The 22,936-nt window shown below is 49.4% G+C and overlaps 2 protein-coding genes across 3 annotated transcripts in view; one reads left to right on the forward strand and one right to left on the reverse strand.

The window, feature by feature from the left end:
* Pex11g (peroxisomal biogenesis factor 11 gamma) overlaps positions 1-7,769 on the forward strand; it is a 29,174-nt gene extending 21,405 nt beyond the window's left edge. Inside the window, exons 2-5 of the mRNA XM_008844557.3 lie at positions 2,253-2,441; positions 5,441-5,619; positions 6,263-6,325; positions 7,194-7,769. Coding sequence (XP_008842779.1) covers positions 2,253-2,441; positions 5,441-5,619; positions 6,263-6,325; positions 7,194-7,428 — 666 coding nt within the window. The 3' untranslated portion in view covers positions 7,429-7,769. The remainder of the gene's footprint in view (positions 1-2,252; positions 2,442-5,440; positions 5,620-6,262; positions 6,326-7,193) is intronic.
* Positions 7,770-10,291: 2,522 nt separating this feature from the next.
* Positions 10,292-22,936, reverse strand: part of Arhgef18 (Rho/Rac guanine nucleotide exchange factor 18) — a 119,400-nt gene continuing 106,755 nt past the window's right edge. For both annotated transcript variants that reach the window (XM_017800994.2, XM_008844554.2), the window contains 10 exons: positions 19,348-19,436; positions 17,148-17,333; positions 15,803-15,940; positions 15,409-15,539; positions 14,374-14,430; positions 14,230-14,277; positions 13,652-14,122; positions 11,816-12,149; positions 10,751-10,876; positions 10,292-10,665 (listed from right to left, as the gene is read on the reverse strand). In XM_017800994.2, the coding sequence (XP_017656483.1) occupies positions 10,502-10,665; positions 10,751-10,876; positions 11,816-12,149; positions 13,652-14,122; positions 14,230-14,277; positions 14,374-14,430; positions 15,409-15,539; positions 15,803-15,940; positions 17,148-17,333; positions 19,348-19,436 (1,744 nt within the window). In that variant the 3' untranslated portion in view covers positions 10,292-10,501. The remainder of the gene's footprint in view (positions 10,666-10,750; positions 10,877-11,815; positions 12,150-13,651; positions 14,123-14,229; positions 14,278-14,373; positions 14,431-15,408; positions 15,540-15,802; positions 15,941-17,147; positions 17,334-19,347; positions 19,437-22,936) is intronic.

A 22,936-nucleotide genomic window follows, 5' to 3' on the forward strand; every position in this document is an offset into this window, starting at 1 on the left:
CCCCCTCCCCCATCTTTCTCCCCCCCTTATCCCAGCTTCCCACCCTTCTACGTCTCCTGTCTTTCCTTCCCCGTTTGTTTTTCTTTTAAAGATTTGTTTATTTAGTTTACTATGTGTACGTGTTTGTGCCCGTGTGTATGTATGTGCACCATATGCATGCAGGCAGTTGTGAGCCACCACATAGGTACTGGGAACCAAACCCAGGTCCTCATCTCTCCAGCCCCCTTGTTTCTTTTTTTCTTTTTATGTGTATGAATGCTCTGCCTGTGTATAAGTGCACCATGTATAAGCAGTGCCCACAGAGGCCGGAAGAGGGTGTTGGATCCCCTGGAACTGGAGTTGAGGATGGTTGTTAGCTACCATGTGGGTGCTGGGAACCAAACCTTGGTCCTCCGCAAGAGCAGTGAATGCTCTTAAGCACTGATCCATCTCTCCAGCAATCTCCCCCCCCCCACCCCCATTTCTTTTTCGAAATCATATCTTGCTGTGTAGCCCAAACTGGCCTCAAACTTACAATCCTCTTATCTCGGTTCCCCCAGTGCTGGAATGACAGGTTTGCCCCCTTCCATGCCCGGCTATACTGGAATGACAGGTGCGCCCCCTTCCATGCCCGGCTATACTGGAATGACAGGTGCGCCCCCTTCCATGCCCGGCTATACTGGAATGACAGGTGCGCCCCCTTCCATGCCCGGCTATACTGGAATGACAGGTGCGCCCCCTTCCATGCCCGCCTATACTGGAATGACAGGTGCGCCCCCTTCCATGCCCGGCTATACTGGAATGACAGGTGCGCCCCCTTCCATGCCCGGCTATACTGGAATGACAGGGGCGCCCCCTTCCATGCCCGGCTATACCCGGGTATACTGGAATGACAGGTGCGCCCCCTTCCATGCCCGGGTATACTGGAATGACAGGTGCGCCCCCTTCCATGCCCGGGTATACTGGAATGACAGGTGCGCCCCCTTCCATGCCCGGGTATACTGGAATGACAGGTGCGCCCCCTTCCATGCCCGGGTATACTGGAATGACAGGTGCGCCCCCTTCCATGCCCGGGTATACTGGAATGACAGGTGTGCCCCCTTCCATGCCCGGCTATACAGTACCTTTTGGACACTGATGTCAGCTTCTTGTAGGTAACTAATCTAGATGAACATTTTCAGTGGCTGGGGTTGTGGCTCAGTTGGTAGAGGACTGGCTTAGCATGTAAGAGGCCTTGGGTTCTGTCACCAGCACTGCATGAACTAGATGTGGTGTTGCCTGCCTGTCATCCCAGCACTTATTCTGGAGATGGAAGCAGAAATATCAGGAGTGCAAGGTCATCCTTGATCTCAGCCAGCCAGGCAGCCTTGGCTACATGAGGCCTTGTCTGAAAGTGATAACAAGTACAATAAAATTATACCTTTGCTTTAAAAGAAAAGAAAAAAAAGAAGAAAAAGAAAGGAAGGGGCTGGAGAGATGCTCAGTGGTTAAGAGCACTGGCTGCTCTTGCAGAGGACCCACAGTTTGGTTCCTAGCACTCAAATGGTGGCTAACAGCCATCTGTAACTCCAGTTCCGGGAGATCCTAAACCCTCTTTTGGCCTCTGTGGGCATTGCATACATGGCTGCCTTATATATACGCAATGCAAGCAAAACACTCATACACATAAAATAAAAATAAAATATTTAAAAATTATAAAGCAGAAAAAAATTTCTGGGCAGGCAAGGTGGCTGATACCTGCAGTCCCAGCACTGGAGAGGCTGAGGCAGGAGGATGACAGTGAATTTAAGGCCCATTGGGCTACGACATAGTGAGTTTGAGGTCAGCCTGGGCTACAGAGCAAGATCCCATCTCAGAAAAGCAAAAGAAAGTAAAAGCATTTCCATTGGAAGTGTTAGCATTAAAAACGTTTCTTTGATTGATCATTTATTTTTATGAGTGTTTTGCCTGCATATAAGTGCACCGTGTGTGCAATGCCTGCAGAGGCCAGAGAGGGACATCAGATACCCCAGAACTGGGGTTATGGATAATGAACCCAGGGCTTCTGCTGAGCCATCGCTCCAGAGCTCCCTTTGCTTTTTTTTTTTTTTTTTTTTTTTTTTTTTTTTTTTTTTTTTTTTTTCACTTTGAATTCGTGGGTGTTCCTCCTGCCTCAGCCTCTCAAGTGGGATTCTAGGTCTAGAATCTTCTGTAGGTGCCATGACCTATCAGGTTGGGGGTGGGGATCCAGCTCAGTGATGAGGACCGCTTTAATAGCTTCTGGTCTCCTGCAGATCCGAACTCTGGGGTACTGCTGTCAGCTCATTGGTGGAGTCCTGGTTGAACAATTTCCTACCAGATCAGAAGTGGGGATGCGCTTGCTTGCGGTGTCTGCCCAGCTCAGCCACTGCAGGACTGTCCTTCGACTGTTCGATGACCTGGCCATGTTTTCCTACACTAAGCAGTATGGCCTGGGGGCAGAGGTAATGGGATTGGTGGGGCTGTAGGGAGAGAGGGAGAGGGGAGTAGCCCCCCCAGTGTGTCAGGGGCTAAGGCCTCAGTGAATATTTCAAGGGCTTGTCCTAAAATCTGCTGGGTGATTTGATTATTATTACTTTTTATTGCAGTACTGGAGATGGAATCCAGATGGATGAACAAGTTAGTTAAGCACTGTACTGCTGAACCAGGACCCTGGCCCCTCAGTGGGGCCAGGCTCTATCATGGAACTATACCCCCAACCCCTCACTGGGGGATTCTAGACAGGGGCTCTACCACTGAGCTGTGTCCCCAGACCCTCACTGGGGTATTCTAGGCAGAGGCTCTATCATTGAGCTATGCCCCCAACCCCTCACTAAGGGATTCTAGACAGGGGCTCTAACACTGAACCATACCCCCAACATCAGCAGGTAAAAATGCTTACCATATGAGTCTGACACCCTGAGTTCAGATACCTGGAACCCAGGGTGGAAGGAGAGAACCCACTTCTGAAGGTTGTCATCTCACCTCCTCATGTGTACCCATACTCACGTCTCACACACACACACACACACACACACACGAGTCCCCAAGCCAGGTGTGCTGGCCTACACCAGTAATCCTAGCACTTGAGAGGTAGAGGCAAGAGGATCTAAGGTTTAATATCTGAGCTAAGGAGATGGCTCCGTCAGTGAAATGCTAGCTGTTGCAAATATGAGGACCTGAGTTTGATTCCCATAGCCATGTAAAATCAGTTGCTTTGGTGGCTCGTGCTTGTAATCCACTGGTGGATAGCCAGACACAAGAGAATGTGTGGAGCTCACCGGCACAGTGAGAGACCCTGTCTTGAAAACCAGTGTAGTGCTGAGGAGATGGTTTAGTAGTTAAAGCACTGGCTGCAGAAGCAGAAGGACCTTAGTTCAAATCCCCAGAACCCCTGCAAACCTGGATGAGGTATATGCATCTATAATCCCAGCATTTCTACAGAAAGATGGGAGCTGGAGACCAGAGAACTCCTAGAAGCTAGCGGGCCAGCTAGCCTGGAGTGCATGACTCCCCCCACCCCCCAAAAAACACAAAACCCTAAGAAAACCTGCTTCAAAGAGGATAGAAGGCAAGGACTGACACTCTAGGTTGTCTTCAGATCTCTACATGAGTGCTGCACTCATACAGGAACGTGTGCACCTCACACACAGACATGCACACACAGAAAAAAAGTGGGCTAGAGAGATGGCTGAATAGTTAAGAATGCTTGCTGCTTTTGCAGAGGCATTTTCCAGCATCCACATTAGAGGCTTACAAACCTGCAACTCCAGCTCCAGGGGGATCTGATGCCCTCTTCTGGCATCCATGATGTAGTTAAATTTTACTTCTGGGAGGCGCACGAGGCTTCAGGCTCCCTTCTCAACCATCATCCTTATGACAAACCTACAGTTTAGGGAACCAAATAATCTATTGGGCTTTCTAACAGAGCGTAGGGTGGTGGTGGTGGTTACTTATAAAGGTGTGGGCACGCTTGGGCTTTCTTCCTACATCATGGCTGGGGACCCCTGACCTACTGGCAGTGGCCCAAGATGGCGAAGTCCACCCCCTCTCCAGCTTCCCTTGTCCCTATCCTTAGTCCCGCCCCATCATGCAGCTAAGGCCGACTGATTGGGTGGGAGGGGTGATTGACTCCTTCTGCCCCTCCCCTCCTATGTAGGGTCTATAGTCAAATTAGTTTGCTGTGATTGAAGCAAATGAGTGAATCCCAGCTAGAGAAGGCTTGCCATGGGGAGAACAAGCTCATCCAACACACAGGCACTGCACTTACAGACAGACAGACACACACACGCACGCATGCACACGCACACACCTACATACTTAAAAATAAAAATAAAAGCTGGATGTGGTGCTGCACACCTTTAATCCCAGCACTCAGGAGGCAGAGGCAGGTGGATCTCTGAGATTGAGGCCAGCCTGGTCTACATAGCAAGTTCCAGGCCAGCTGGGGCTACAAGGAGACCCTGTCTCAAAAACAAATGTGAGGGCTGAACTTGCTGCTAAATCATGAGAATCAGAGCTCAGTTCCTAGCACTCACATTGGTGGCTCACAGATACTTGTAACCCCAGCTCCAAGGGATCTGACATCCTGTTCTGGCCTCCTGAGGCACCCACACATGTGTATACACAAACACACAGAAAGTTAATCTTAAAAAAAACCCAACAAAACAAAAACCCAGGGCTAGAGAGGTGGTTCAGTGGTTAAGAGCACTGGCTGTTCTTGAAAAGGACATGAGTTCAGTTTCCAGCGCCCACATGGCAGCTAACAAACATCCATAACTCCAGTTCCAGGGGATCTGATGCCCTCTTCTGGCCTCCAAAGGCATTACATACATGTAGTGAACTTAACATACATGAAGGCAAAATACTCATAAGAGATAAAAATAACTAAATCCTAACAAAACAAATCCCAGAGTCAGGGTCCATCCTAGTCCTTATGAAACAATGCTTGGCTGGTATAGGAACTGGATTTTGGTGGCTCCCCAGGGGATCCCATTGCTTGGGTCAGTTGAGATCTAGTGTGCCACCCAGTGGGCACAGGCAGAAGTCAGGCCTGTGTGGGACCCCAGCTCTTTTCTTTAAACATTTTTATTGCATGTGTATGAATATTTTGCCTGCATGTATATAAGTATACCATGTGTGCAGTGCTCACAGATGCCAGAAGAGGGCATTGGATCCCCTGGAACTGGCGTTACTGTGGTTAGCTGCCATGTGGGTGCTGGGAACTGAACCCAGGTCTTCTGGACTAAGAGCAGCCAGTGCTCTTAACTGCTGAGCCATGTTCTCCAGCCTCCCAGCTTTTTTCTTCTACAGAAGCTAGCCATAGGATATGCTGCCAAGCAGGGGCACCAGGCAATAGACTGTAGGGGGTAAGGATCTCACTGTCACCCGGTGTGGCAACATCCCAAAATGTACAGTTGGGAAGTCTAACTTGTAGGTCCAACTCTGTCTCCTGGTCCCACAGGAGGAAGATGTCCTTATCCGCTGGTTGTCTGTCCTGGGCAACATGGCCGACCAGCTATACTATCCATGTGAGCATGTTGCCTGGGCTGCAGATGCCAAAGTCCTCCATGTGGACTCTGCTCGGTGGTGGACAGTGAGCACCGCCCTCTGGGGTCTCTCCCTGCTTCTTGGGATTGTCAAGTAAGTGGCATCTGCCAGAGGGGGCATCTGAGGTCCACAGGTGGTGGTGTCTCAGCAGGGCTTCAGGGGCATGGGCCTTTATAGACTGGTTTTTGGAGGTTCAAAGTGGGGCAAGTTGTCACATATTGGAGTTTTTCTCCTTTTGTTGATCCCACCATGTTTCATCCTGGTAACTGTCACATTTGGGCACAAACTTGATAGCTTTAAACACAAATATGTCATCTCTCAGGCCTGGAGGTCAGAAATATGAAATTAGTTTCATGGATAAAAGTTCAGGGGGGGCAATGCTCCCTGGAGCATCCACCTCTGCCTTTTCCAGTGTCTAGAGGGCCCACATCCCTTTACTTGTGGCCCCTTCCTCCTTCAGAGTCAGCAGTGTACAGCCTCTGACCCTCTTATTTGTTTCTCTCTCTCAAAAATATATTAAAAAAATTTTTTTATGGGGCTAGTGAGATGGTTTAGCAGTTAAGAGCAGAAGACCTGGATTTAATACACAGCACGCACATAACCACAAGTTTGAGACCAGCCTGGGCTACATGAGACCCTGTTCTGTTGCTGGGCAGCAGAGGCTTCTGCCCACTTCGCCTTGCTCTGCTTGACCCTCTGCTATGGCAGCGAGTCCTCATGGCCACCTGTGTTTCAGGTCCCTGTGGATGATGCTAAAGCTGAGGGAGAAGCTGGGGAGCCCCACGGCCACCTTCACAAGGTATCACGTCGTAGCCTCTCCTTGAGGTGCCCACCTCTGCTGATCCATCACCCTGACACCCTGTGCAGGGGTGTTGTAACTCTCTTCCTGGAGAGATGTAAACAGGTGTCTACCCCATCCTCATAGTGCACCAATGACAAACCAAATTATGATTCCACCAAAGTTTAACTTGGGGGAACCAATGAGTTATTGGGCTTAGAGTGTAGGTGAGGGTTACTTACTGCATTGACCCTGAAGGAGCTGTGCTACCAGAGTCTCCCCTCAGCATGGCTGATGATTCCCCATAGTTGCCGAGGTGGGGTTACTATCTAAATACTCTAGTGCCTCCCAAAACTGTGAAGCCATGTGCAGTTATGTAACATTACATACAGTGGGTCTTGGCGCCAGAATCTCAGGCCAGGCTCCAATGACCCTCCCCACCTCTCTGTGAGAGAATGCCAGCAGGTCAGATCTTTACCCCCTGGGCAGGAAGTACCTTTTCCAGGTGGGGAAACAGGCTCACATGAAATGAGGACTCCAGGCTAAGCCTCCATGGTTGCAGCGCATGGCAGAAAAAGCAGTAAGAAATTAAGGACTGCTGGGCATGGTGGTGCACGCATTTGATCCCAGCACTCGGGAGGCAGAGGCAGGTGGATCTCTGTGAGACTGGGGCCAACCTAGTCCACATAGTGAGTTCCAGGTCAGCTATGGCTACAGGGAGACCCTGTCTCAAACAAGACAAAAAATTGAGAACAGTGGTCACACCCCTGCACCCCAAACCCAGGGTGTATGGAGCTGTGTAGACTTGAGGCTGTGGCCCCTTTGTACGCACTCCTGGGTGCTTGGGGAAGGGCACATGATGAGTGACCCCCACCCCCTTCTCCCACAGCCGGCTGACCCGGAGCAAGAGGAGGGCCCTGGAGCTGCAATTGCGGTCAGAAGTTTTGACTCTCCTCAGTAACCTGGCTGACTTGGCCAACGCTGTACACTGGTTGCCCCGAGGTGTTCTGTGGGCTGGCCGCTTCCCTTCCTGGCTGGTGGGCCTCATGGGCACCATCTCTTCCTTGCTCAGTATATACCAGGCTGCCAGGACCGGCAGCCAGGCTGAGGCCAACAGTCCTTGACATAGCCCCCAAGCAGCAGGTGGTAGATATAGCGAGAACTCCACAGAAGACTCAGATCCTGGGATGGGAACCACTAGCCAGGGTGCATCTGTAATTGTACACTCCTGGAACAGCCCCTGGGTGGGGTGGGAAATGGGCTGATTGAGCTGATTCCTGGAGGACCACATGAAGAGGACCTCAGGATCCCGAGACAAGGCTGGGCTGACACAATCCCAGGAGGCTTCTGCTAGAACCTTCTATCTGCTGGTCAGCTGAAAGGCAAGCAGGAGAGACATATGACACCTCAGGACAGGTTTTGGGAAAGCTGGAATGATTAATTAAATATCTTGGTGCTGGCCCCAGCTTGTGTCTGAGGTGATTAAAGTGGTGGCTTTCAGGCCTTCCCTCCTGTGGGCCCACACCACCTTGCTTGCTCATACAGGATACCCTGAGCCTGCTGGTTTCCTGTTATCTCTGATGGAGTGCTGCCCACTGAGCCCAGGCCACCATCAGCTCTAGAGGGTGTTCATTCCTCTAAGCCATAGGAAGGCAAAGTGTGGGTTGCTGCCTTTGGGCAGGGTCACATCCAGGACAGCCAATGCTTATAGGTATCTCAGACCCAGGGCCAGAGGCCAGGTCACACACACTGGTTTCTGAAGACAAGTGTAGCTTGTGTCCCATATCACTGAGCATGGTTCACAGGTATTTTTTATTTTTATTTTAAAAATTTGTTAAATTTTTGTGTTTTGCCTGTATGTATGGAAGTGTACCATGTGTGTAATACCCACGGAGGCCAGAAGAGGGTGTCAGATCTCCTGGAACTAGTTATGGTTGAATCACCATGTGGGTGCTGGGAACCAAACCCAGGTCCTCTTCAAGAACAGCTAATGCTCTTAATTACTGAGCCGTCTCTCCACCCCCTAATTTCATTTTTAGCAGGCACCCATGCAAGTTGGCATGTTTATGGTAGTCAGAGGACAGCTCCTGCTCCCAACTACCCCAGAGCATCACTTTAGTCCAAGGCTCTCTGATATTTCCATTGTTAGAATCTGGTCAGTTCTAGGGTGGTCCAGAATACTCTGTGGCCAGATGCTTTGATCACTGTGGTGTGGGCAAAGATCACAGTCATGATTGATGAGGGACACTGTGCAGACCTCAAAGATGGGGAAGCTGCTGTTATCAGCTTTAGACTGCGGTGCACCCAGGAGGGGCCCATAGGTGCTGGTAATGGATGTGCTGATACTGCCCTACTATGTGCAGCAGACACTTTAAACCCCCTCCCCGCCCCTTGGAGGGGAATGTGTTAATTCCTACCCAGGGCCAGGTGGAAATCCCTTGAACTTATGTGAGTTTAAGAAATCAATGCACGCTCAAGGGGGGAAGCCCACCCAGCTTGGGGTGGAGCAGAGGATGGGGAATAGGGTTCTGGAATGTTCATGGACAGAGTAGGAACTGTCAAAGTTCAAAGTAGGCTTTCCTAAAGTGCTCCAATATATCTCAGTACAAAAAAACTCAAACAAAACCAACCAACCAACCAACCAACCAACCAACCAACCAACCAGCCGAAAAAACACTAAGCGACATGGCACAGATGAGGTCTGGTAGGTGGAGAGACACTCTGGACACAAGACAGATAAAAAGGGTTAGAGTTGTTGTACAGAGGGGCCGGGAGCCTAGGGGTCAGAATAAGGGAGCACTGCACCCCATGCTGTGCTCAGAAGCCATTAGAGACCACCACTTGCAGCACCCAGTGAGCCACAGGCTGTGTACAGGGCTTCTTCTGGTCACTGTATAGGTAGAGCCACCTGAGCCTGTGGGCACTGAGCACTTTGGTAGGTGCCTTGGCTCTGGAGAGCTCCCCAGTTTCTTGTCCTGAAGTGGTGGGAATAGCCCAGCTCAGTTGAGTATCATAGGTGGCTTGGCAGGTATATCAGAAGGGCAGAGTCCCTGCTGGGGTTTCCAGGGATCCTGGGCTCTGGAGACTGACTTGGCCTTTTTGGAGTCAAGAACCACCAGGCCAGTGTGTGGTCCTGCTGCCAGTACTTTGGGGGAGGGCACACAATACGGAAGCCTGGGGTGTGGAACAAGACCCTGCCCCAGAGAGCCAGGCATGGTGGGAGCAGCACTACACCTCTGCCCAGCCCTGGGTGTCAAAGGCAAAACCAACCTCTGGTATGATTTACTGCAGAAGAGGTGGCACCAAGATGGCTGGCTGTGCCCACTCACTGGCAGTATCACTAGGTCATTTCTCCACATGCCCCTGAATGTGTTGGGTCTGCCTCTCTGGCAAGCAGGACACCCACTGGTCCAAGGAAAATTTGCTCATTTCACAGAGTTGACCAAGGACCCTCCACCTGCAGTATGTGCTGCCCTATTGGAGACCTTGGGGTTCAGGATTTCTGACGGACCTGGAGGGTGGATATGGCAGGTCGCTCCCTTTGGGAAGCCAAGTTGGGAAAATATTTGACACACTACGAGGAGTGACAGTTCGTCACACCTCTTCAGATGGGCCTTCAAAATCAAAGAACTACCTGCCCATCCTCCACGTATTGTCCCGAGTCTCCCCCACCTAACGGTCTTCTCTGTCTTTGCCTGGCTCACTTGTGGGCCAAGGCTCTCTGTGACTAATTTGGGCCCCTGCTTTCGAAGGGGACTCACTGGATTCTGGGGACAGATAATGAGGTGCCTTCTGGTGGCTCTACTGACCCGATGTGGAGCCTGTCCTTAGAGCCAGCATCTCCTCAGACTCAGGCTGGCCTATCCTCCAGCTCCTCTTTGGCTCGCCAGCTTTGTGCTCCTTAACTCTGGTTTAAAACAGTTTTGTGGTTTAGCTGGGGTTCAACCTTTGATTACAAACTGTTTTACATGTGTACATATAAAGAGGTTCAGGAAGCTACCCAGGCTTTACTGCTTAAATCTCTGGAGAGCTGCAAGACCCAAGATACCAATAGGCCAACCTCAGGCAGGTAGGTGCCTGGGTGTGCTTGGGTAGAGGAGAGGATGGCTGGATGGGCAGAGTCACCCATGGGGTCCTCAGAGACATTGAGGGTGATCAGGATAGAGAGGGAGTCTACTCCTGGGGCTATAGCCGCCCTCAGAAGAAGATAACGTCTTCTTTGCTGACTTCATCCTTGGCGCTAAGTGGTGTGGCTGGCAGCGAGGGGGCTGGGGATGTGGGTGGCAGGGATGTGCTTCCAGACTTGAAGGTGTCAGGGGGGACAGCAGCTGGAGATGGGCTCAGGGCTGGGAAGCAAGGGTCTGGAAAAGAGAGAGAGGTGGTACAGTGGTGTCAGATGCTGTTATAAGTGGCGGGTGGCCCCCAATGTCCAGTGGCTGGGCTCACCTGGGACAGGGGCAGAGCCGTGGGTGGTGGACAGGATGGGGCTGAGTGACCGGCGGTTTCGGGAAGCAGGCTCGTCCTTGCCCATGAATTTGGTGAGAAGCAGCTGCTGCTTAAGGTCGAAGGATGCTAGAAGAGGGATGGTGCTTGAGCCTGATGGGAGCCGCGTCTCCCCCACCTGGCACTCAATGCACAGAGTCACTCAATGTTGGGATGAGAGGAGGGTGTGGCCTCCAAGGAAATGTCCTTTTCACATGATCCACAGGATGTGGGCTCTGCTCATGGAGAAGGTCTGAGAATACCTTAAGTGTCAATGGAGTCATTACCCAGGGGGGCAGGGCATCTCTAAGGAAGAGGGAGCTAGCTGCAGGTGCCTAAAGGCAAGAGACTGAGCCTTTGGGCCTCAGAGTCCCCCTCCACTGAACAAAGGATGCTGGGTGCATCCCCTAGCACCTGTCCTGTGTCCTAGCTGTGTGGTTCTAAGCAAATGGGTGTGATGGCATAAATTAAAAAATTAAAAAAAGAAAACAAAACACAACTAGAACAGTGGGTTTCTTTGATTCTGACTTCATGTCCATGCCACTGGCTGGTGCTCCCCTGTCCCCGCCACCCTGTTTGAGGTATGAGGTGAGACTAAGGACATGGGGGTCCGTCATTTCAGTTTTGCTGCCTCCGTTTGGAGGGGCAGCTTATCTCCTGCCACCATCAAACCTTCTGGGTTCCCTCTCCGGGTGGTACAGGGTCCTGATTTTTTTTTTTTTCTTTTTTCTTGAGTGTTTTGTCTGCAGCTATGTCAGTGAACCACATGCTTACAGTGTCCACGGAGGCCAGACAAGGGTATTGGATCCCCTAGAACTGGAGTTGTTGATGGCTGTTAGCTATCATGTGGGTACTGGGAATGGAACCTGGGTCCTTTGTAAGAGCAGCCAGTGCTCTTAATCACTGAGCCCATCTCTCCAGCCTGATTTGGGGTTTTCAACAAGTCCCAAGCATCATCTCATGAGCTTTGCTGCAGTGCATCATCCTCTACAAGGGTCCCTGAGCCTTGGGGGCAGGGCTGCAGCTCACCTGAGCTCTCCCAGCGCTGGGAACCCCGGCTCTTGCCACCTTTGTCCTTGCTGCCCTTGGTGGAGGCAGCCAGTTTGGTGGGGATCTGCTGCTGTACAGCCGTCTGCCTTTGGATCTGGTTGGTGGTGCTGAGCAGCTGGATGGGCACATCACTCTTGGCTGGCCGGCTCTCAGCAAGGGTGCTGTCCCGGCGGGCCACCTCAGCACGCTCTAGGTACTCAGGTCCGGTGCTAGACAGCAGCATGCTCCCTCGGGTCGCTGGTGCCTTGGCCAGGGTCGAGGATGCATCCAATCCTTCCCCATTGAAGCTAGGAGGGTGGTTTGGAGGCTGGATCTAAAAATGATAGGAGACGTGCCATTGCTGCTCATGGCAGCTGGATATCCCAGTGTCCCTAAAGGACCCTGGATGTGCACAGAGACCCACCAGGACTGGAGAGGGGTGTTACTCCCCCATCCCCCCTGGCCCGGCTCCTGGTCCAGCTCCCACTGAGAGGGGCGGTTCTGTTTCAGCCTCAAGTTGCTTCCAGAGATAGACAGTCCCCCAGACACACCCATAGGAGTATACCCACAGTCACACTGAGACATACAATAACTCTCTCACAATCAAACACTATTGAACAATCTGTATTTGTACCACTCACAGCAACTGTATTTTTTTTTGACAGGGTCTCAAGTAGCCCAGGTTGGCCTTGAACTTGCTATGTAGTCAAGGATGACCTTGAACTTTTGATCTTTCCTGCCTCTATCTCTACCTCCTTTTATTCTTTTGGTCCTTTTGAGACAGGCTCTCCTGGTAGCCCCAGCTGGCCTGGAGCTCACTAAGATCTGCCTGCCTCTAAAGGCCTGCTCCACCACACCCGGGTCTACCCAAAGTACTGGAATGACAGGCCTGAGTCACCAAAACCAGTTTTTTTTTTTGAAGTGCTATGGATGGAACCCAAGGCTCCCTGCATGCTGGGTAAGTACTCTACCAACTGACTCACCTTGCCAATACAGTTTTCTTTTGAGATACATTCTCACGTAGCCCAGACTGGCCTTGAATTCACTATGTAGCTGAGGATGACCTTAAACTTGGGATCTTCCTGCCTTCCTCTACCTCCCAAGTGCTGGGATTATAGGCGTCTGTCACCACACCCATTTATGTGGTGCTAAGGATTGAACCCAGGGGCCTCCTGCATGCTAGGTAAGCACTCTACCTACTGAGCTACATCTCCAGTTCTAAACAAAAATTTTAACAGATGAGGTCATGCCATGATGCCTAGGTTGGCCTTGAACTCATGGGATCAAATAAGCCTCCTGTCTCAACCAAATATTTATTTACTTCTGGTGCTGCTTGAACCTAGGAGCTTGCACATGCTAGGCAAGCACTCTATAACTGAGCCCAGCCCTAGGTGTTCATTTACTATTAGACCTGTATGGTCATGTCTGTCTGTTCCTCCCCCTCTTCCTTTCTCCCAAAATAAGGTCTCATGTAGCCCAAGCTGGCATGGAATTCACTGTGTAGACCAGGCTGACCGTGAACTCACAGAGATCCGCCTGCCTCTGCCTCCCCAGTGCTGGGATTAAAGGTGCAAACCACTATGACCGGCTAGCTGGTTCACTTGGTAATGGAGGATGAGCTTGAACTTCTGCTCCTACCTCTTGCGTGCTGGGATCCTAGGTTTGTACCACACCTAGTTCCTGAGATGCTGGGGATGGAACCCAGGGTCTTGTGCATGCTAGGCAGAGCCCGATACAAACTTGAGCCACATTCCCAGCCCCAGTATGTTCCTGTTAGCTGACATTCTGTCTCAGGCCCACTCACCTCTGCCAGCGCTCTCACTCAGGCCCACTCACCTCTGCCAGCGCCTCCGGGGGCAGTGCCCCCGGTGCTGTGTTTTGCTTTTTGAACCTGCGCAGCAGTTCCAGGCGCTCCCGTTCTCGGTCCACGGAGCGCTGGGCCTCACGCAGCCTTTCCAGGTCATGCTGGTAGGCCTGGCGCTGCCGTTCCAGCTCCGTGCGCTCCTGGTTTAGCCGCTGGCGCAGCTGGAGTGCCTCACCCTCGCGCTCCTGCAGCCGTGCCCCTGCCAACTCCAGCTCCTGCTGCTGGCGCATGCGCTCCCGCTCCCAGCGCTGCTGCTCCTGACGAAGCTGGTTCTGCAGCTTCTCCACACCTGCCCTCTCCTCACGTTGCTTCTCAAAGTTGCGTTGCCGTTCCTGCTCCAGCAGCAGGTTCCCACGCGTCGACTGCAGCCGGAACTGCTTCTCACGCTCCTGGATGGCCACTCGCTGCATCTCCACATAGCTGTCCTGTTGCGCAATGACCGCCTGGGGACAGGGGAGGGGCGGTGAGGAGGGAGGGTTGGTGAGAGTCATGCCCTAGGCCTACTAGGAAACGGCAGGTACAGCCAGTCCCTCCCTGATGCCATGGGTACCTGGAGGCTAAGGAGCAGCTGTGATAGTGTCTGGATCCGCTGGACCAACTGCAGAGAGAAGGCCAAAGTGAGTTCTACCCAAAGGTGTATAATGGGTGTGCCAGTTCTGGGGTGGGGTGGGGAGATGGACCAAGGGTCACCTACTTCAGACTCCAGGATCGAGGGTAGACGGCAGCCAGTTTCTGTTCTAGACATATCCACCTGTGAAGAGGAAGATGACCCTGTTAAAATGGACTGATCCAAGCCCCCCTATGGCTCACTTTAAAATAAATGTATTTATTCATTTATTTTTATTTTATGTGTCTGAGTGTTTTGCCTGCATGTATGTAAGTGCACCCAAGTTGTGCAATGCAGATGGAGGCCAGAAGAGGGCTTCGGATCTCCTGGAACTGGAGTTACTGATGATTGTTAGCCACCATGTAGGTGCTGGGAACAGAACTGGGTCCTCTGTGAGAGGGGCAAATGCTTTTAACCACTGACTGCTGGCTTATGAGAAGAGACATGTTCTTGGCATGAGAAACAGAAAGGACAGACAGTGATTGTGTGGTGTCAGATCCTAAGCAATTTGATGTATGCCCACCTGAGAGTCTGGAAAATGAGGTCATCTGGGAGATGAGTGGGAGGAAGATGCCTAGGTCCAGGTAGGGTGGGCTTGGAAGTGAAGTTTGTGCTAAGTATAGGGTCCAGTTTAAGCTTCAGAAACCTTAGGAACAGCTGGCTTTGGCCTCTGGAAACCCCAGAAAGAAAGGGGAGGAAATGGGTGAGCCCTGTCAGGGGTGTGGCAGATGTTACTAAGAGCTCTGACTGATAGCCTGTAGTACCAGCCTGGGGTTTCTGGCCTATTGAAGCCATGCCAGTGTGTTGAGTCAATCTCCTCCCCTTCCTCCCTCCTGGGTATTTTCAGGGCTCTGCAAGATGAATTTTGTTTTCTTTTGTTTTTTGCAGACAGGATCTCCCTGTAGCTCCAGGTGGCTTGGAACTCATTTATGAAGCCCAGGCTGGCCTTAATCTCATAGTGATCCTCCTGCCTCTGCCTCTCAAGTGCTGGGATTAAAGGTGTGCCCTACCACACCCAGCCCTGCAAGGTGAATTTTGAAGGTGGTCACAGGTAGTAAATGGCATCTATGCCCACTTAGACCAACTGTACCTAGGCAACCAATATCACGGGAAGCCACTTACCAGCTGTGGTGACTCCTTGAAGCCCCCTGGCATGTCTCCATCACAGGGCTTGGAGTCTGGACTGGTGGCAGACCCCTGCCAGTCTTGAGGCCTGGGGTCACTGTTGCATACTTTCTTCTTAAAGCTGCCATCTAGGAACCCCAAATTCATCATAAGAGAAAAATGTGGATCCCATAGGATCTGGAACCCTCTTCCCCTCATGCCTTAGACACCCCCCCCAAGTAAATCTAGGCTAGGGTGCTAGCTGTGGCAAAGCAGTGCCTCTGAAGCACAGCACCCAGGGGAGCACAGTGGGGAAGCAGAGAACTGTAGAATACTCTCAGAAATTACACTGCACAGGATGCTTGGATCTGCCATTCCAAGGCACAGTCCCAGAGGTGTGTGACATACTTACTCTTACTGGGGCTGCCCATGCTGTCATAGCCCCCGAAGGTCTCAGCCCTTCGAGGCAGTCCCACAGAGCCGCCTCCTTCCTCTACCTGGCTGTTGACACTGCCCAGCTGTCGGCAGATTAGGCTCTGGATACCCTCAACTGTGGGAGATGAGAAGCCTGAGTCAGCCTGGGTGGATGGGGTGGGAGTGCTGAGGGGCAACATGGAAGTCTAGACTTGAGGGCCAGAGAGCAAGTGTGGGTGGTAGCTCTGCTCTCTGCCCCACTATACACTCCCTTGCTTCCAATGCAGGCAGTTGAACTCCTAAGCCCCTTGACCCCAACTCCTGAGTGCGAGGATGACAGGTGCATGTCACCATGCTTGGTTTTTGAGGTGCTGGGATGCAACCCTGGGCATTCTAGGCAAGCACTCTACCAACACAGCTACATCCTAAGGCTTGAAGAGAACTCTGTTTTGTTTGCTTGTTTGTTTTTGAGACAGGGCATTACTATGAATCACTGTCCTGGAACTCACTATGTAGACCTGGTTGGTCTTGAACTCTCAGGCCTCTGTCTCCTAAGTGCTGGGATTAAAGGTGTGTGTGCCACTATGCCTGGATTATTATTTTTTTAAAATATTTTTTATTTTTATTTTACATGTGTGAATGTTTGCCTGCATGATGTATGAGGATCATATACATGCAGTGACTGCAGAGGCCAGAAGAGGGCATCAGATCCCCTGTAACTGAAGGTACACTTGGTGGTTAGTCACTCTATGGGTGCTGGGAATGGAACCTAGGTCCTCTGCAAGAATAGCCAGAGTTCTTAATTGCTAGGCCTTCTCTCCTGCACCCTAACTTTATTTTTTGAGACAGTGTTTCATAAATCTCAGGCTAGCCTAAATCTTGTTATGGAGCCAAGGAAGACCCTGAACTCCCGATCATCCTGCCTCAGCCTCCCAAGTGCTAGGATTACAGATGTGTGCAGCCACCTCTGGTTTATGTGGTACAGGGGACAGAACCCAGGGCTTTGAGCATTCTAGGCAAACATTTTACCAACTAAGCCACAACACCAGACCTTAGTCAACTTTAGATCCCTGGGGTCAACAAGGAAGCCTAGGGGACTGTTGGTTGATTGAGAAAGAAAGTGCCTTAAGGACTTGGATATAGCTTGGTGGTAGGGCACTTGCTCACCATGTGCAAGGCCCATTCCCTGGGTTCCATTCCTTGAACTGAAAAATAGAAAACAAAGTGGTCCCGGATAAACTGGTAAGTGAGCCACACAGAGCCTTGGGCCTGGCTGGAGTTTCCCAGGCAGCCTACCCAGGGAAGACCATAGCATACCATGTATGGTGGAGTCACTGACTTACTCTCACTCATGGCCGACCTGAGGATCTGTTCCCCCTGCAGGGTCTCAGAGGGGTCGCTGCCTCCTCGGAAAAGGCCACTGCACTGGGCTGACTCATCCAGCCCGCCCAGCTCGGCCATCTCCAGGTAGATCTGCTGCTTTTCCAAGAGGCTCTGTGCAATCTGTTGGTCTTTTAGGCTCAGTCGCTCTGCAGGAGGACGTAGGGTGGAAGTCAGCCTGGGTAGCCTGGGACCCAGTGAGGCAGTAAGGGTAGGGACCCCGGAAAGACAACCCCTTATCTTCCCTCCTGCACTTCCTCCACCATTCCAGTGGCTCTGTTTTGATTGTCCCTCCCATCTTTACTGTGAACCCCAGATGGTAGATAAGGACTATGACAGTATGGATCTGGAACAGAGAACCTTAAAAGACTGAGGTTTTTAAATTTTTAATTTAAAAAACTTACTTAAATTTTTTAGGCTGGGTATGGTGGTGCATGCCTCTAATCCCAGCCCTTGGGAGGCAGAGGCAGGTGGATCTCTGTGAGTTTGAGGCCAGCCTGGTCTACACAGTGAGTTCCAGGTCAGCTGGGGCTAACGAGAGACTTTGGTCAAAAAGACCAAAAAAAAAAAAAAAAAAATTTTTTTTAAGAAAAAAAAATTTGATTTATTTAGCTTGATTTATGTGTATAAGTGTTTTGTCTACATGTATGTATGTGCATCTGAATGTGCAATGCCCATGGAGGCCAGTAGAGGACGTCAGGTCCACTGGTACTGTACAGTGTGTAGAGTGTAGAGTGTAGGCTGGCCTTAGCCTTGAATTCTCATCAATCCTCCCACCTCAGCGTCAAAAGGTTTTAAATCTCAAAGGTTTTTCCTCAGGCCCTTGGGTTGAGGTCTTCCTCACTGAAGTGTTTTTTTTTATTTACTTATTTTGTTTTTATTATGGTGGTTTAAAAAAAATTATTATTTATGTATACTTGGGTGTGTGCCTGCTTGTCTGTGTGTGCACCACATGTGCAATGCCTGATAAAGCTAGAAGGGTGTCAGATCCCCATGAGCTGGAGTTACAGGTAGTTGTGAGTCACCATATGGGAACTGAACTCTGGGTTCTCTGGAAGAACAGCAAGTGTTTTTAACCACCAGGCCATCTCTCTAGCCCAATATGTGTGTGTGTGTGTGTGTGTGTGTGTGTGTGTGTGGTTTTTGTTTTGTTCTTGAGACTGGGTCTCTAGACCAGGCTGGCTTTGAACTCAGGTAGTGGAGGATGACCTTGAACTTCTGATCCTCCTGCCTCTACCTCCTGAGTGCTGCGATGACAGGTGTATACCATCACCTTTAGTGTATGGAGTGCTGGGGATGGAACTCAGGGCTTTGTGCATGCCAGGCAAGCACTGTATGAACTCAGCCACACATCCCTGGCCCTGAACTGAACTCTAGGAAGGGCAAACCACAGGATATGTGCATTAAACCTCAATTAAGTGGTATAAACTTGATGTGGGGAGGAGTCCAAGGCTCAGTGAGGCTCTGTGAGTGGCCAGTCCAAGAAGGAGGCTGAGGGTGGGGTGGACATGTGATATTAGAAGGTTCCTTTGCACACGACCTAGGACACCCATGTGGAACTCCTGTCCAAAAGAAGACAACTGGTGGCTGAGTATGTGCTGCACTGTTGGGTATGAGGGGGTTATGGGAACTATGAGGTCCACTCCCTCCCTTTCCCTCACCCTCACAGTGAGGGTGCGGGGCCACGTAGCCTCTATAACACCACTTCATGACATAGCCTCACTCCAAATACCTCACTGAGCTGTAGGACATAGTAGAGCTCAAGGCAAAACAGGTAGTGTATGTGTGTCATTTCCTACATGTCTAGCTTCAACAAAATAGGATAAAATGGAGGAGGGGCTGAAGAGATGGCTCAGTGGTTAAGAGCACTGGCTGGTCTCGTTGAGTACCCAGGTTTGATTCTGAGCACCTACATGGCAGCTAACAATCACCTGCAACTCCAGTTCCAGGAGATCTGACACCATCCTCTGGTCTCCATAGGTATTGCATGACACTGGTGCACTTACATAACTGCAGGCAAAGCACTCATATACATAAAATAAATATGAATAAATCAGGAACAACAAGACCTCTAGAGGATGCTGAGACCCAGGCCTAAACAAGGCAGGCTCCATGGGGCCTTGGTTACATAAGGTACCTGCCCCTGATGCTGACCCCTCTTACCTTGGAAGTCCCGGAGTCTCAGGGCACGTGCTTCCATCATCCTTTTCTCCTCAGCCTCACCGAAGGGCCCCTCCTCCTCAGCAGGACAGCTGCAGGGAGAGGGGACAGCTGGCATCAGTGTCTCTTGGGCTGCCTGGCCTCTGACACAGAGTCAGTTGCTGAGAGCATCCTGATTTGTATGTCCCCCTTGAGGTATTAGGGATTGAACCCAGAGCCTTGGAACAGAAAGATGGTTCAGTGGATAAAGGTGCTTGCCTCTAAGACTGAAGACCTGAGTTTGATCCCTGGGACCCTCATGGTAGGAGAGAACTAACTCCTGAAAGTTGTCCTCTAACCTCCACATACTTGCCATGGTACCCTCCCCCAAATAAACAAATATGATTACTTATCCTTTATTTTATGTGTATGAGTGTTTTGCCTGCATGTATGTAGGTGCACTTGTGTATGAAATGCCCACAGAGGCCAGAAGAGGGCATCAGATCCTCTCAAACTGGTGTTACAGACAGTTGCTAGCCACCATGTGGGTGCTGGGCATGGAGCCTGGGTCTTCTGTAAGAGCAGTCAGTGCTCTTAACTGCTATGCCATCACTCTAGCCCATAAATAAATATGATTTAAAAAAAGACTACTGAGGCCTGGATAAGTTCAGCTGCTGAGCCCACTGCGCCTCGACTCCCCCAGCCTCATTCACCCTCCCACCTCCCCCACCCCATCTCTCCTCCTAGAAGGGGCACTGGCCTGTCTCTAGTTGTGACACCCCAGACCCATGGACTGACCTCTTAGCCCTGAATCCCCACTGCTTCCTGATCCATGGCATCCAGACCAACCCAATTCCTCCCTGTAGTCTCCAGGAACCCTTGGGCCTCTCCTTGCCCCAACCTTCCATTGCATCCCTGGTGGCCAGCATCTTTCCTGGAGGGATCCAGACATTAGGAGAAAGCCTGGATCCTCATCTGACTTGGGCCTCTGTGGGAACTCCTGAGCAGCAAGACGAAAGCAATTTGGCCACTCCAATATAAAACCAAAAGGAAGAACCTGAAGCCTAGACCAACCAGCTTTTCATGCCCAACAAGTAAACTACAAAGGCAAATAAATTTTACAAACAGAAGCAGACCTAAACTCAACAAAGGAAGGTTTGAGTCTCACACAGGAATCAGAAACTACAAAAGAAATACACATGTATCAAAGTGACAGAGAAAAAATAATAACATGAAAAACCAAAACAATATATCCTCACCAAGTATCAATAGTCCTCTAGAGGAGTACAATGAGAACCCCCTAGAGGCACAGGACATGGAACTGAAAAGAAGAATTATAAACATGATAAAAGAATTCAGTGAATTTAAAAAACACGCAAAGAAAGAAATCAAAAAACAAAAAGATAGGGACAAACTTCAGAATGAATTCAGAAAAGAGTTAGAAATATTGAAGAATACTCAGGCTGAAAAATGAAGAAGGAAGTGCAGAACTCAATAAGCCAACTAGGAACAACAGGGGAAAGCCTCACCACAGGAATGAATGAAATGGAAAACAGAATATCAACATTGGAGGATAGAGTGGATGAACTAGACCACTCAAGCAAAGATTATGAAAAATTGAAGAAATTACAATAATGGAATATGCAGGAATTGTGTGACACCATAAGAAGATCAAATTTACGAATCATAGGCACACAGGAAGGAGAAGAATCTCAGGATAATGGTATGGACCAGATCTTCAACAGGATTGTAGAAGAAAATCTCCCAAAATTAAAGAAAGACATGCCCATACAAATACAAGAAGCACATAGAACACCAATTAGACAGGACCAGAAAAGAAACTCTCCAAGGCACATCATAGTAAAAACACTAAACGTACAGAACAAAGAGACAATACTGAAAGCTGCAAAAGAAAAACAAGTCACATATAAAGGAAACTCCGTAGAATTAAAACTGACTTTTCAGTGCAAACTATGAAAGCCAGAAGAGCCTGGACCAAAGTATTACCATTTCTAAATGACCACAGATGCCAACCCAGATTACTTCACCCAGCCAAAGTGTCTAATATAGTTGAAGGGGAAAGAAAAATCTTCCATGACCTGAACTCACCAGTCAAAAGACACAGACTAGTTGAATGGATTAAGAAACAAAACCCATCTTTTTGTTGTCTGCAAGAAACTCATCTCACTTTCAAGGACAGGCACTACCTTAAGGTTTAAGGATGGGAAAAAATATACCAAGCAAATGGTACTAAGAAAAGAGCAGGCATTACAATTCTAATATCTGACAAAATAGACTTTAAACTAAAACTAAGCAGAAGAGATAAAGAGGGCCACGTCATTCTGACCAAAGGAACAATTGACCAAGAAGATATTACAATCATGAACATATTATTCACCAAACTCTGGTGCATCCAACTTCATAAAAAGAGTAGTACAGGACTTTAAGACCCAGATTAACCCCAACTCATTAATAGTGGGGGACTTCAATACCCCATTGTCTCCATTAGATAGGTCAACAGGACAGAGAATTAAACAATTCAGACAGCTGAATTAAACAATACCATACATCAAATGGGCCTAACAGATACCTACCAAATATTGCACCCAACCACCCAAGAATATACTTTCTATTCAGCGCCCCATGGAACTTTCTCCAAAATCAACCATATACTGGGGCAAAAAACCTCAACAAATACAAAAAGACTGAAATAATTCCATGCATTCTATCAGACCACAATGCAATAAAGCTTACAATCAACAGCAGAGGAAACCCTAGTAATACATGAGCACATGGAGATTAAACAACACACTCCTGAATGATGAATGGGTCAAAAGAGAAATTAAGAAAGAAATAAAAGTATTCCTGGAACTAAATGAAAAGGACAATACAACACAACAAAACCTCTGGGACACGCTGAAAGCGGTCCTTAGAAGGAAGTTTACAGCTCTAAGTGCCTGCATTAAAAAATTAGAAAGTACACAAATAAATGACTTAATATTGCAAGTCAAGACACTTGAAAAGCAACAGCAAATGAAACCCAAACCCAGCAGACAAGAAGAAATAACAAAAATCAGAGCAGAAATTAATGAAATAGAAACAAAGAAAACAATACAAAGAATCAACGAATCTAACAGCTAGCTCTTTGAAAAGATAAAGATTGACAGGCCGCTAGCCCAGTTAACCAAAAGAAAGAGCACCTCCAAATCAACAAAATCACAGATGAAAGGGGAAACATCACAACAGACACCAAAAAGATCCAGAACATTCTAAGGGAATACTTTAAAACCTATACTCTACTGAATTTGAAAACCTAAAAGAAATGGACGGGTATCTAAAAGCATGGGAACCACCAAAACTAAACCAACAAGAGATCAACAGCTTAAACAGACCTATAACACATAAGAGAATTCAAACAGTAAAACAAAACCTCCTGACTAAAAAGAGTCCAGGACCAGATGGATTTACAGCAGAATTCTACCAGACATTTAAAGAGGATCTACATCTAATACTACTTAATTTATTCAAAAAGATAGAAATTGAGGGAGAACTTCCAAATTCCTTCCATGAAGCCAGCATCACTCTAATACCAAAGCCAGGTAAAGATACAAGG

Source organism: Nannospalax galili, unplaced genomic scaffold (genome assembly GCF_000622305.1).
Source record: "Nannospalax galili isolate Female #2095 unplaced genomic scaffold, S.galili_v1.0 scaffold262, whole genome shotgun sequence".
Classification (NCBI taxonomy): domain Eukaryota; kingdom Metazoa; phylum Chordata; class Mammalia; order Rodentia; family Spalacidae; genus Nannospalax; species Nannospalax galili.